General features: G+C 38.1%; 1 protein-coding gene across 18 annotated transcripts in view; it reads left to right on the top strand.

The window, feature by feature from the left end:
- LOC587687 (dedicator of cytokinesis protein 9) overlaps positions 1 to 15,323 on the top strand; it is a 125,649-nt gene that overhangs the window by 104,799 nt on the left and 5,527 nt on the right. For all 18 annotated transcript variants that reach the window (XM_030982171.1, XM_030982172.1, XM_030982173.1 and 15 more), the window contains 15 exons: positions 68 to 174; positions 563 to 678; positions 1,319 to 1,456; positions 4,184 to 4,240; positions 4,858 to 4,983; positions 5,656 to 5,760; positions 6,445 to 6,660; positions 7,609 to 7,776; positions 8,217 to 8,339; positions 9,124 to 9,237; positions 10,145 to 10,288; positions 10,880 to 11,093; positions 13,376 to 13,566; positions 14,294 to 14,394; positions 14,819 to 14,957. In XM_030982171.1, coding sequence (XP_030838031.1) covers positions 68 to 174; positions 563 to 678; positions 1,319 to 1,456; positions 4,184 to 4,240; positions 4,858 to 4,983; positions 5,656 to 5,760; positions 6,445 to 6,660; positions 7,609 to 7,776; positions 8,217 to 8,339; positions 9,124 to 9,237; positions 10,145 to 10,288; positions 10,880 to 11,093; positions 13,376 to 13,566; positions 14,294 to 14,394; positions 14,819 to 14,957 — 2,059 coding nt within the window. The remainder of the gene's footprint in view (positions 1 to 67; positions 175 to 562; positions 679 to 1,318; positions 1,457 to 4,183; positions 4,241 to 4,857; positions 4,984 to 5,655; positions 5,761 to 6,444; positions 6,661 to 7,608; positions 7,777 to 8,216; positions 8,340 to 9,123; positions 9,238 to 10,144; positions 10,289 to 10,879; positions 11,094 to 13,375; positions 13,567 to 14,293; positions 14,395 to 14,818; positions 14,958 to 15,323) is intronic.

Here is a 15,323-nt window from a genome sequence, read left to right as displayed (position 1 = left end):
GTAGGTTTGGCTGTATTATACATGTAGGTTTAATATGAACCAAACATTGTGGCCTTCTTCGTTTCAGACTGCGTGAAAAACCGACATCTAGTGAGCGGAGCCGTACCCTGCCAGTCAACATCAAGAGGCTGCCACAAACCAGGTCCCTGATTGAAGTGGGAGATCTACCACTGGGTGAGTACATGTACATGTTTGATTGTGTGTGATCTGTTAATTTAGAATCCTAAGTCTTTAACCCACCAAATGCCAGTACAACAAGAAGTCAATCACCAGGAGTCGCCAGATTCAAACCACCGTCCGCCTTCTTCTCCCCTGCAGAGGATGATACATGTTCTGTACTGCATCTTGGGAATAATGTCGCTCTTTAGTTTAGAATCTTAAGCTTATATAACCCATGACTTTACTTTCATCTTTACATTTTCTTATGATTGTTGAATTGAAAATGTTTTTATGTTGCAAATTTATATTTGTATGCACTCTGTATATGAGAATATGGGAGATACACTTTAAAATTTGATAAAGAGCAAACCTATATCTTTCATTGTCTTTTGCTATACTGTAGTTGCTGCTTTGACTGAATCCGATGCTGGCCAGAGAATCAACCAGGAAGCAAATCTAGCAGCAGAGTGTGGCATGATCATCCTGGATGTACTAGGTCTCTACTGCATCAATTTCAGGGTAAGTATTTGGTCATAATAGTGATGATGATGATGATGATTAGTAATAATAATAGTGGTTTTGTGTAAAGCGCTCATGTCTGTCAAACTTGACACTCCTGGCGCTCCACAACTATTACCCCTGTTTTAGCATGGCTGCCTTTCAGGCGCTCTAGCGTTTCAAGGAATTAGTTCCTACCAGGTACTCATTAACCTCACCTGGGTAGATAAATGTCTTGCCAAAGGACATTAGTTCAACGATGGGACTCGAACCGGGAACCATGGGATTCACAGTTCGGTGACTTATCCGCTAGACCATGACACCTTTACATTATCAATACTTTAAACATTACTTGATGATGATGATGATGATGATAAGGAATGTGTCAGAGATGTTATATATTTGCATTATTAAAGCTTATCTGTACTAGTTTATAGGAGGGTTTAGACCGCCCTGCAAGGTTACTGGACAGGTAGTTATCTCATCAACTCGGCTCTCAATTAACATAAGATAAAGAGGATCATGGGGGACCAATGGTCACCAATTAGGCATTGTTTTCTACATTGAGGGAGCAAGTAGCTACAAGTAGGACAGTGTGGCTTTAAATGCATTCTGTACAAAAACTTTTTCTTCTTCATTTCTCCTCTTTTTGTCTCTCCAGACGGCAATGGACAGTGGGGATGGCAACAACCCCTTAATGAGGAAGGTGATTGATATCTTCACCAGTTTCCTCCATACAGGACAGTCAGAATCAACACTCAAGAATGTCTTCAGTTCCTTACGTCTCTTTCTAAACAGGGTAAGGTTCTCTCATCAAATTTTCTTTTGATATTTTGCCCCTCTGTCAATGCTAAGATTCAAACTCTTTCTACTCCAAAGGCAATAGACACTATGAACATGACGGACAAAGAAAGAGGACAAAATATACAGTTCCTCATTCTACCCTTAACAATAATTGCTGTGGTAGACAAAGGAACATCCCTTCACTGCTATTATGTAAAAATGTGTAGGACGGATGCCACATGCATATTCACCTGTTCTACACATTTTTACATAATAGCAGTGAAGGGATGTTCCTTTGTCTGCCACAGCAATTGTTGAGGGTAGAATGAGGAACTGTATATTTTGTCCTCTTTCTTTGTCCGTGATGTTCATAGTGAGAAACCATGTAAACCCTTATTCCTCTTTGTCTATCTGAGCATAATTAAAGCTAATGAGCACATGTTGCCTTCCTGGAGCCGAACGGATATTGCATCTTTATGAAACAAATGATGCAAGTTAATGCCCTCCTGGCTTACCACAGATGATGTATTACTTTCGCATTGCATATTTACAAATTTAAAAAGAACTAAAGGCTAGCATAAATTGTTTCTTTCAGATAGTTTTTATCTGTCCATGCTTGAGTTTTTTGTCTTGTTTAACTCTATGCTGTAGCTGGACTCACACTGAAATCAGTTTGTATACACTGTTATGTATATTATCTTTAGAAGAAGGTTAATAGAAAAGGTAGTTTGCTATATAATATATCTTAAAAAATGTTAATCTGTTAATTTTTTTTATCTATAATATCATATGTCAGGTACTGTGCTGTGTAATGTTTTTGTAGTAATGTTGTGTTTGTCATTTTATTGTAACCTCGTACACGAACATACATTTTACCATCATGTCATCTAATTTTAGGACGGCTACCTCTTTCTTTATGGGTGCTACCTACATGAACGAAGCAACTTTTATATTTTTGTTGCAATGTATTCATATATTGTTTTATGTTTATGTACCAATGTTTAAAATGTTTTGGTGATATAAAATTGAATTGAATTGAATTAATATATGCTATAAGGCAAGAACATGAATCGGAAGACTCAGTTGAACCAGGCTTAACTTGTTCCACCTCTAAATGAATAATAAGAGCTAACAATTCTATCCAATGGGAAAGATAGATAAATATGAGAGAAGTCATTCTTCCTAGCCCTATAATCCACTCTCTGTAGTCAGACTGGGATGAATTTGCCGATGACATCTACATCATTCCTCCGCGACACCACCACCATCATCATCGCCATCATCATCGTCATCACAGGGTTTTCTTTGGCGCCGAGCAGGCCGAACCCTATTTCTATTCCCCCAATGAATCTTATCCGGTGTGTAGGCATCGTGTCGACCCATGACCTTTGAACCTTGGCTGCTGACCTTTGAGCATTTCTACGGAATCGTGTTGCAACATGAACATCTTTTGCTTTCTCTTGCCTGATTTTCTTTTCTCGTTTCTATTTTTGTTAAGGTGAAGACAACATACACTATCAGGGAATAATTTTCCTCAATTTTTTTATTAGCAATTTCAGCCGATGGATGAATATTTAAAATGAAATTCTGTACATTTCTATGGAAGAAAACTGCTACAAAAAGGTTTTTGTATAGCAGTCATGCAAAAATGCATAGCAAATTGCGATGCGATACCAGGAAAATTATTCCCTGACTATGTATGTTAATAGTATATCGAGACTTAGAAAAGTTTCTCCAAACATGTTTCAGGTTATTTGTCCTGTATGCTTGAATTTAAATGGATTGAAGCACACATTTTCATTGCTGCTATGCTAGGCAAGTCTTGACTTCAGACGTTAATGCACTAAAGATTGTCTAGATGTGTGGAATAGGAATCAAATTTGGTGTGAAAATAATTAAACATTAAAACAAATATATTCTTCAAACTTTAATCTTAATTCTTTAAATGTGGCTCGTTTATGTTACTGGCAGCCAATTTGGAATAGTAAATAGAAAATTGGTTGACTTCCGGATAGATAGAAAACTACATGTACATGAATGCTATTTTTCTCATATTACTGACGTCTTTTCTTATGAGCACCACTCCTGCTGCAAGCGCATGGAACATTCTTTCACATATTCTGTCAAGTCTTGTCATATTCTTCTACTTTTATCAACTATTTCAAATGGCACACATTCCTGTGCATGGCCCTCTCTCTCTCTCTCTCTCTCTCTATCTCTCAATTAGAATGTTTACAAATGGACTGTTCTTATCTTTTTCTTTGAATTTTTCCTCAGTTTTTGTGATGTTCTTTATTTCCAAAATTACATTGCCTGATGGCTGCTTCCTCAATGAATGGCAAGCACATACATGTATGAGCATTGGATATTTATATGTCATGAAGCTGAATGAACGACATACATGTACATGCTGTAGCTGTAGCTTCAGTATACAAATGAGTTGCCTCTATAAATGGTTACAATAGACGCATTGTAATGCAACAAAATGTAGTCTTGTTTTGTAATACATTAGTTTTGTTTTACTTTGTAAACTATATTATTTTGTGAATAATGTTTTTTAAAATATTTTGGTCATAATGAGAGTAATAATTGATTGTTTACAGCCAAACCACCAAGGGCATTGCCTCTGTGTTTATTAAAAACGGGTTAATACCCTTGTAGCTCCAGAGTCCAAACAAGAGGATTACATGTACCTCATTATATTTTATCAATTTCTTCTATTTTTTCTTGCTCTTCAAAACAGTTCCCGGTGCCTCTTTTCAAAGGAACAGCCAACCTGTGCGGAGACCTCTGCCTAGCAGTAAGTAATATTTTATTTTTTATTTTTTTAATTACAACACATAGTTTTTGTCCCCCATATTGTGTCTCCAATAACGTCCTCGAGTGTCCCTTTAAAAACACATAAGAAACAGAAATTGAATGGTTAGGAGCATAAGAATAGAGCGTGGGGAGTCATGAAAGTTATGTGGTTTTACAGGGACTACTTTTGGATACATCTGGTATCTTTGTTTTCAGTGTATGAAGATAGTCAATGTTCTGAGGTCGTATTTTGAAAAGTTTTTTGTTAGGGGAAATGATATCAATTGTCATAACAGAGACTGAAATGGCATAGAATTTAACACATACATGTACATGTATGTACTGTTTCAATGAAGGTGGAGCCAATGTCTAATCTTAACATGCGTGTACATATGTAGCCAGCATTTCACAGATATTAACAAATAACTTTCTTACAACAATAAACACCGTGTCATAAACAATAAAGACAACTTTTCTTTTAAATAGCACTCCAGGAAGGTTGTGTGGTTTTATGGCTTGACTCTCTTTGGGTACTTGCATACAGTATATAATCTTTTTGTTTTCTGTGTTACAATGCAGTGTATATTCATTATTCCATGTATTTTCTAATCCTCACAGCTCCTGAAGAACCTAAATTCCAAGCTCGTCTCGACAAGGAATGAGGCGTGCGCTCTTCTCTATCTTCTCATGAGAAGTAACTTCGAGTTCACAACAAGGAAAGACTTTGTCAGAGTTCATCTACAGGTAAGGATGAGGAGGTTGAGGAAGAGGAGAAGGAGGAGGAGGAAAAGAAGAAGAAGGAGGAGGAGGAGGAGGAGAAGAAGAAAAAGAAGAAGAAGATGAAGAAGGAAAAAAAAGGAGGGAGAGGGGGAGGGGGAGGAGGAGAAGAAGAAGGAGAAGAAGAAGAAGAAGAAGAAGAAGAAGAAGAAGAAGAAAAAAAGGAGAAGAACAAGAAGAGGAAGAACAAGAACAAGAAGAATATGAGGAGGGGAGGGGGAGGAGGGGAGGGGGAGGAGGAGGGGGAGAGAGAGAGAGAGAGAGAGAGGAGGAGGTGGTGGAGGAAGAGTAGGAAGATGATGGTGATGATGAGGTTGATATTTGTTATGTAGGTGGTGGTGTTGATAAGGAAGAACGTAATAATACTTTTGATGATGATGATAATAATAACACTGGTGGTATTGATGAGGATAGATGATTTAATGATCTTAAAGATGTGGATGATAATGGTAATGAGGATGGTGATTTTGATGATGTTGATAGTGAAAAACCAATCATGATCAAAAAATGTTTTCCTAAAGATTTTATCTCTGTAATTAATTTTTATTTAACAATAGGTATGGTACTGTACTCCTTTAACAATGTTAATGTCAAAATATTTTATATTATATTTTATTTCCTTATGTTTTTATTTTCTAGGTGATCATCTCTGTAGCTTCATTGATTGGAGAGGCCAACAGTTCTCACTTCCAAGAGTCCTTAGCAACCATCAACAACTATGCAAACAGTGACAAGGGCATGCAGGTACATTTAATAACAAGATTATACAGTGCGTCCCAGAAAAAACGAAACCGAGAATCATCGATGTTTTATCATAACTTAATCACAATTATAATTAATAAATGACACATATTTGGAAAGCTTAGATCCTCCTCTTTCATTTGATGCAACTCATATAATGCATATTTCATGCATGAGTAATTAAAAGCAATTTGAAGAGAGGAAACCAAAAAGTCATTTGGCGGGCAGTATCTGAATTTTAAAGAGAAAATCACATTTCTAGAAAGTTCAATATCTGCCCTTTCATATGACATCCCAATCAGGAAAAGTAAGCCAGGATTAACAAAGTTCTCTTTGTTTAAAGTCATACTTGCATTTCCATAATTTGTGTATGGAATTACTGCCATTTAAGATTTGGGGGGGGGGGGGAATTGTAGCAATTGTTAATATCTATTAGGGTTCTTAAAAATAACCTTTTTCTTTTGTAGAAAACTGTCATGATGAACAAAGAAAAGAGGATTAGGGCTTAGATACATACATGTATGAAGTACTATTTTCAAACTATACAGTTTGTAAGCTGGGTGGCACAGCTTAACATTTAAAAGTGATATTTGTGGGAGCAACCAACAGAGAATTATTCCTTGTTTCATCCTGTTCCTTGCAGATATAGACAAATATCTTTTTTTAATTAAATCCCCTCTCTTCCAGCACACCGCTTTCCCGTCACAAGTCAAAGACCTGACCAAGAAGATCCGCACTGTTCTCATGGCAACGGCCCAGATGAAGGAACACGAGAAGGACCCAGAGATGCTGGTGGACCTCCAGTACAAGCTCGCCAAGTCCTACGCCAGTACCCCTGAGCTTAGAAGGACATGGCTGGACAGTATGGCTAGGATACACATAGAAAACGGCAACTATTCTGAGGTAACGCTAAAGCTTATCTGTATTAGTTTATAGGAGGGATAAGACCGCCCTGCAAGGTCACCGGACGGGTGGTTATCTCATCAACTCAGCTCTCAGTTTACATAAGAAAAAGAGGATCATGGGGGACTAATGGTCACCGATTAGGCATTAATCTACATTTGCCAACCAGGAGAGAAATAGGGACCTGGTAGGAGTGTCATGGTCGAGTGGTTTAAGCACTTGACTTGCAATTGAAAGGTAGTGGTTCGATCCCTGATACGGCAGTAATGTCTTTTGGCAAGGCATTAATTTTCATTTGCCACACTCGACCCAGGTGAGGTTAATGGGTACCTGGCAGGAATTCATTCCTTGAAATGCTAGAGCGCTGTAATGGCAGCTAGGCTGCACCTCGGAATAGAATTTCTAGATAGACGGTGCTATAGAAATGCCTAAAATTATTATTATTTTTAGGATGACAAAAGCCTCTGTATTAGGTAACCATGTGGTAGGAATGCTCCCCATGGAGTGGAGATGGTGCGCATTGTGCAAGAAAGAATCTGATGACAGGGGTAATAGTATCTGCATAGCACTTAGAGACGGTATTAAGTATTTAGCGCCTTATAAATCCAGATTGTTAGTATTATTATTATTATTATTATACTGGTAGACCTACATAAAAAGGTAATGAAAAGTTTTGGGAAATTTTGAAAATTGGATAGATAATAATTCTTTGAAATTTCGATATATTTAGATGCCCCTGTGGATGTATTATAAGCACTAGAAAATTTAGCCCCTAAAACACTTCGGCTTTCGAGAAATTGGATAAACAAAATTTTCTGGTGTAAAATCACATATATATATATGCTTTCAATATGTTCATTTGAACCAAATTCATGACCCCATACCAAAACTTTGTATTACCTTTAAGATTTACAATAACATTTAACTTGAATGTCTTTATCTTGACAGGCTGCACACTGTTACATCCACATAGCAGCTCTGATAGCTGAGTACCTGAAGCGAAAGGGAACCTATTCTCAGGGCGTCCAGGCCTTCAGGAGCATCTCACCAAACATAGAAGGAGAGGAGAAAGGCATCAAGAGCGATTCAGGAATGCAAGATGTACAGTATACAGAGGTGAGAAAGAGGCATGTTGATTAGGGCGGGTCAGGGGCAGGGCAGGGCGGGGCTGGGGCTGGGGCAGGGGCAGGGCGGAGCTTGGGTTGACCCATCTGGTTAAAGGGGACCAATTTCGTTAGGGGTTCTGTGTTGCTAAACTACATTTATATTCAGAACAAGAAATGCTGTTACTGATATTGTTAGGTTTGGTATTAGTTGTAGTAATAGTTGTAGCAGTAGGAGTAGCAGTAGTAATAGTAAATTGAAGTAGAAGTCATAGTAGAAGTAGGAACAGTAGCAGGAGTAATATAAGTAGTAGTATTTCTACCTCGGACCTGGGCCCGTTTCATTAAACCTGTTATAAATAACAAGTTGGAATAACTGTTATTAGCTACTGAAATCGTTGCATTTGATTGGCTGAGACAGTACTCAATATTTTATTTCATGTTGTTGTTTAGGATAACCTCCTTGCTGAGTTGGAGCTTTGTGCTGAAGGCCTGCAGAAGGCAGAGAGATACGAGTCAATGGGAGAAGTCTATAAACTCATCATCCCGTTCTATGAGAAGAAGAGAGATTTCCAGGTATGAAAAGGACAAGTTTGGGACACATGAGGGGTTATGTTTTTTCGCTTAAGTAAATCTACCTCAGATAGAGTGGATACGTCACCGAATGTGGATTCTTTTCAATTCAATTTTGGTTTTATTAAAAATATACTAAATAAAAAGTAAGAAGACTAATAATACTTGGTTCACATTCTATTATTTTAAAATTCTGTAATAAAAAGTAGGAAAAACATCACCAAAAAAAAAAATGATTGCGAATTATAAATTATGGATCACAGGGTCCCAGATTTGAGCCCTGCCGTTGCACTTATTTGCCAAACTTAATCCACGTGAGATAAATGGGTACCTGGCAGGAAGTAATGCCTGGGGAGCATTCCTGCCAGGCATCATTTTTACAAATGCACACTTGCTACTCTAAGCACATTAGTTTTCGCATCCTTCCGGGTACCTATGAAACACCTGGGTGGAGAGTGCCAAATGTAGATCAATGTCTTGACAAAGGACATTAGTTCCGCGGTGGGACTTGAACCGTGGACCTTGTGATCCACAGTCCGGTGACATATCCACTCGTCCACGACACCTTTTAATAGGGACTTTTAGATTTGCGTGGACTGATACGTGTAACGTCCATTCAAGGCAGTGCATTAAAAAACATCGATCGTAGCATGTACCCATTATCTTCGTGCGAATCTAAAGGTCCCTAGTATCACAATGAAGTGACTTGAATGAAAAAGGAATGAAAAGTCAATTGAAATAGAAATACGTTAACATTCTGTTCCTTTTGACTTTTTTTGTCCTATAGAGACTTGCTCTGGCCTATGGGAAGCTAAGCAAAGCCTACGAGAAGGTCATGAAACTACAAGGTACTGGCAAGCTGTTACTAGGCAACTACTTCAGGGTCGCATTCTTCGGTCAGGTGAGGCAATTCTCTTCTTTATTCCATCAATTGTCATTTTCATCTTGGACATTAGTATTGAAAATTATTGTTGTTCTCTAGTACAGGGATAATTATATAATATGGACTGGCCTTGAAGCAGATACCACATAATATTTCCCAAACTAGACTCATATTGCCCCGTGAGGGAAATATATGTGGTATCTCCCAAAAGTTAAGCCAGTCAATATTGTTATTATTATCTAAATCAGACATCTAGAGCAAATACATATATGACAATCTCATAGAACTGAACAAACTTTGTCAAACCAGCACTGTGCATCCAGCTGCTTGACAAAATTGTCGATACACTGCAAACAGTGTACCCAATTTGGTGTGATTATTACGTCACAATAAGAGTACGCGCAAAGCGCGCAGGTTCTCGTACACATAATAGATGCGCAATGACAATGACAAAATACGGCACGGTGAATATGGTCTTATATTTCATGCTTTTTTAACACGTAAAGTCCATAGGCTTTTTCATGAAAGGTAAATATGGTCTCATATTCCCCGATTAGCTCCTTTAGGATTACAAACAAGTGTAATATGATTTTGTAAAACCACTGCTCAGATGTCTGATACGGGTAATAATACTTTTTATTCATGATACAGTGTGTGTCCCTTTCACAATTTTTGTTCTTAATGTATTCTGCTTTTTTCTTTTAATAATCTGGAGGAAAACACTACTTCTGACTGGAACCTAATAAACAACACTTTTTAGACTGTATTTGAATCATAATGCATTGAGTACTAACTAGTCAGATATGTGCATGTTGATAAAAATGAAATTTTTGTGAACAGATTTGTTTAATCATGCGCTACCATATTTTGGAACAATTGGAACATAGATCATAAGTTTTTGTTATTATGTGTTGTCATGTGACAGCACTTTGAAGAGGATGATGGGAAGGAATACATCTACAAGGAGCCAAAGGTCACAACCTTACAATCGATCTGTGAGAGATTACAAGCCCTTTTCTCCGACAAGTTTGGCTCTGAGAATGTGCAGCTCATCAGAGATTCCAACAAGGTTAGCAACTTTGATTGATTGTTTTTTCTTTCTAGTTCCTTGATGTGTGTGAAATTTGTTTTGATTTTTCCTTTAGTTCCTTGATGTGTGTGAAATTAGTTCCTCAATGCATGTCTCTCCATATATTTTGGTAGATGGATGTATAGATTTGAACTGTCTAGCCCCAGCCACTCTGATGAGACATATATTTTGAATAGAAATTAAATGGCCTAAATTTTGCAGTAGACAGTGAGACTGAGGTATGAATATTTTGGTTATTTTATACTTTTAGTGTGTGTCAGTCAGATCAGATCGTATACGCTTACGTACAATTGCCAGTGTAAGCCAGTGTGTAAGTGCAGAAGGAAAAAGAGGGCCATTTCTCACAAGCATTCGCTTTTCTTTTGGTGCTTCCCATACTGTATTTTGTATTATTGTTTTTATGGTTATGGTTAAATGAAATATCTTAAATCTTGAATCTGATTAGTTATGCTTGCAAACAAAATGTGATGCCACCATCTTTAGACTGTCAGTAGGAAGATGAGACTAAAGAGATGATAGGAAATGTTCCTCACGTGGAACCTCATTCTTCCCATCCTTGCTATATGACAGGTGAATATTGACACGTTGAAACCCGCCATTGCCTACATCCAAGTCACCTTCGTGAAGCCTTTCTTTGACGAGAGGGAGCTTGCGGAACGAAGGACCATCTTTGAGCGGTCAAACAACATCCGACGATTCGTCTTTGAGATGCCCTACACCAAGAAGGGAACTGCTAGGTCAGGGGCTGTGGAGGACCAGTTCAAGAGAAAGACCATCCTTACAAGTAAGAATTATAAATTCAATCTTAAAGATTCAGATATATCACGTGATGAATTTATTAACGCTTGGATGTGAGTGATCTCATAGGTATCACTCCCATCCACAAATAATATGCCCTATACTGCACTGTGCAGTGATATAAACAAATTATGCTTTCATTATTTTTATGCCTCCGCCACCGAAGGTGGTGCCGGAGGCATCATGTTTTCGGGTTGTCCGTCCGTACGTCCGTACGTCCGTCCGTACGTCCGTACGTCCGTCCGTACGTCCGTCCGTCCGTCCGTACGTCCGTCCGTCCGTCCCGTTTGACCGTTATCACAATATCTCAAGAACCATTTAAGATTTAAACTTAAGACTCGGGAATAGTATTTATCACCATAGGAAGACGATCTGATTAGATTTTGGAGTACGTAGGTCAAAGGTCACAGGTCACAGAGGTCAACTTATGAAATTCCTTGTATTGAGTTTGTTAGCGCGATATCTCAAGAACCATTTGAGATTTAAACTTAAAACTTAAGGATAGTATGTATCACCATAGGAAGACGATCTGATTAGATTTTGGAGCACGTATGTCAAAGGTCAAGGGTCACAGAGGTCAACTTATGAAATTCCATACATTGAGATTGTTATCATGATATCTCAAGAACCACTGGAGATTTAAACTTCAAACTTAGTGATAGTGTGTATCACTATAGGAAAACAATCTGATTACATTTTGGAGCACGTAGGTCAAAGGTCAAAGGTCACAGGGCTCATTATGTATGCAAAAACAGCTTGTGATCGCGTTATCTGAACAACCGATTGATGGATTCCTGCCAAACTTTGGTCATGTATGTATCTTGCAGAGCTGATGAACTGATTAGATTTTGGGGTCACGAGGTCAAAGGTCAAAGGTCACAGGGCTCATTATGTATGCAAAAACAGCTTGTGATCGCGTTATCTGAAGAACCGATTGATGGATTCCTGCCAAACTTTGGTCATGTATGTATCTTGCAAAGCCAATGAACTGATTAGATTTTGGGGTCACGAGGTCAAAGGTCACAGCGCACATTATGTATGCAAAAACAGCTCGTGATCGCGTTATCTGAACAACCGATCGATGGATTCCTGCCAAACTTTGGTCATGTATGTTACTTGCAGAGCTGATGAACTGATTAGATTTTGGGGTCATGAGGTAAAGGTCAAGGTCATGCGGCTCATTATGTATGCAAAAATAGCTTGTGATCGTATAATCATTAGAACAGATTGATGGATTCCTGCCAAACTTAGATCATTTATGTATCTTGCAGAGCCAATGAATGGTTCATAAGATCAAAGGTCATGGGCTCATTATGTATGCAAAAATAGCTTGTGGACGCATTCTCATTAGAACTGACAGATGGATTACTATTTAACTCAGGAAATCTTGCAGAGCCAATGAACTGAGTAGATTTTAGGGTCATGAGGTCAAAGATCAAAGGGTCATATATGTTTATGAGAAATTGCTTGTAATCACGATATTCTGAGAACATGTTAATGGATTACAATTGAACTTGAATTTGAAAAATTTCTTCCGTTTCGGTTTGTAAAATTGCTCTATGACGGAGGCATCATTTTCGACTGCGCGCAGTCGAATTCCATCTAGTTATGTATTGGTTTTGGTTGTACAAGTAAGAAGGGTTCTAATGTGTATTAGGTAGATATCACATCAGTGTTAAATTGTATTGAGTAGGTGAATAGTATCGACCAAGAATTTATGTAACGATTACTTTTAAAAAGGGAGGGGGTGGGAAGGGAATCTTCATGTTTTCTCCACCTGTTTTCAATCTCCTGCACTTTCCTGTACATTGCATTAAGAGAGTCTATAGCAGCTGCAGGGTCTTTACACATTGACATTACTTTCTCATTTCATCTAATTAAAGGGATTGGGTAGCTTTGTCTCAGATTCTGAAACAAAATTCTGGATTTAGCTCATGCTGCAATCATAATTATTAACCTTTAGGTCATTCAGGAATCCCATGACTTTTGTGATTATCAAGATATTTATGATTGAAAATCAAAATTTCTTTTTGCGTTTTCCTAACGGTTTTCAAAACACTACAGTCTATTGGGGAAAATGATTATGTTAAAACCGGTCACTCAAAGATTTTTACTTTTTGGAGGCACTTTATGATCATTTTGAAGCGCAATTTTGTTATGGCTTCAATATTACACCATATCACAGACACTGATAACACATAGGGCCATGTATCTCAGATTTAACATTGTTAAATGATGCTTTAACCCCTCTCCACCTGTCTCCACCAGCCTCCCACACATTCCCGTACATCACCAAGCGAATCCAGGTGGTGTACCAGCAGTCTCAGGAGTTCAACCCCCTCCAGGTGGCCGTAGAGGAGCTCCAGGTCAAGGTCAAGGAGATGAACGAGGTCTTGGACATGGAAAACGTGGACATGAAGAGGCTCCAGCTACTACTGCAGGGCAGTGTCAGCGTACAGGTGAGAAACAGAGCTTTAGTTTTCAGTCTCATCAGCACCGATTAGGCAACAAGATATTGGCGCTTAATACATTCCTGGATTGGATTGGATATTTGCTATGGAATGAAACCATAAACTATTATATTAAATTGAGTATATGCTACTTATACATTGTACATGTAAACATATTATGTGTGATTAAAGTTGACTCTGTCAGTCCACGTTTTGTTCAAATTACAATATTAATGCAGGTAAAGAGATAAGGTAAAGATCTCAATACTTACATTTATCCTGCTAAGATCTTCATTTTCCTCCCCCACCCTCATCTATGTAAATGTTAGTTAAAGAACTCTCTGGAAATGATCAGAACTAATCAAGCTTTCTTCTTCTTCAAATTGTCTAAACCGCTGTTCTTGCGACATACATGTATATATGACATGCCTACATACTGTATATAGCTGTATTTTGTTCATTATCCTTTTTGTTATGATGGTGCGTCTCAAAAACTGTGTTTTTACAAATATATAAAAAAAATAGTTTGCATGCATGGAATAAACAATTTTCAGCTTTGTTTGATTTTTTGTTTGATTTTTTTGTTGTTGATTTTTTGTTGATTTTGTTTTGTTTTTTTTTGTTTTGGGGAGGCGGGAGGAGGGGAAGTTGAGGTGAGAGTTTAGGGGGATCATGGGTACCCTGCCCCTGCTCTTGTCATGCCTTTTTATTTATTGTTTTGGTGTGTATTTTGCAGGTCAACGCAGGACCAATGGCTTATGCTGCCGCCTTCCTAGGGAGAGGCAGGGAGGAAAAATGGAACAGCCAACAAATCAGTGACCTCAAGAAAGTCTTCAGGTTGGTATTTAATTGGTACAGAGAAACCTGTATATAAAGACCACCAAAGGAGATAAGAATAGTGGTCTATATAGGCAGGTTGTTTTTTAGATGCTGCTGCCTTACATATAGGTTTTAATGGAACAGCCAACAAATCAGTGACTTCAAGAAAGTCTTCAGGTTGGTATTTTATGGTAAAGTGAAACCTTTATATAAAGATCGCTGAAAGGGGACAAGATAAGAAAGAAGCTGAAGGTAGCTGGTTTGGACACTTGGATAGCGCTAATGAAGGAAAAAGAATAAAGTTCATTATGACGCGAGTAGTTTGATTAGTATTGCTTAAAAATAACCCATTGAATGAGCAGATGAGGAGAAATGAAGGCGATACAATTTATCTGTTGCATTTTCTCTTTTTAAAAGGATTTCTATTCTATTCTTTTTGTAGGGATTTTGTGACATCATGCCACAATTCGCTGTACGTCAACGCTCAACTCATCAAGTCTGATCAGTACGAGTATCATGACGATCTAGAACAGAAGTTCCAATCCATGGTCCACACAATATCATCTCTAACGGGGGACAAGGTGAGAGATTGATGATGGTGGTGGTCTTGGTAGTGATGGTGGTGATAATGATGGTGGTAGTGTAAGTGATGGTAATGGCAATGATCCGGTAACGATGGTTGGTTGTGGTGGTAGAAGTGGTGAGGGTGATGATGAAGACAATGATAACGGTGGTAGTGGTTATGATGGTGATGGTAGGTTGTGGTGATGATGATGATGATGCTGGTGATAATGATGATTATACCATTATCATGAGGATCTAGAACAGCTCTAATCCATGGTCCCTACAGTATCATCTATAATGGTAGAATGTTTTATTATTGTTTTAGTGACGATGTTGTTAATGGCAATAATGGTGATAATTTGATGGAAATTATTAGATGGTTC

Source organism: Strongylocentrotus purpuratus, unplaced genomic scaffold (genome assembly GCF_000002235.5).
Source record: "Strongylocentrotus purpuratus isolate Spur 01 unplaced genomic scaffold, Spur_5.0 spur5_scaffold_12, whole genome shotgun sequence".
Lineage (NCBI taxonomy): Eukaryota > Metazoa > Echinodermata > Echinoidea > Camarodonta > Strongylocentrotidae > Strongylocentrotus > Strongylocentrotus purpuratus.
This window is presented reverse-complemented; position numbering and strand designations above follow the sequence as displayed.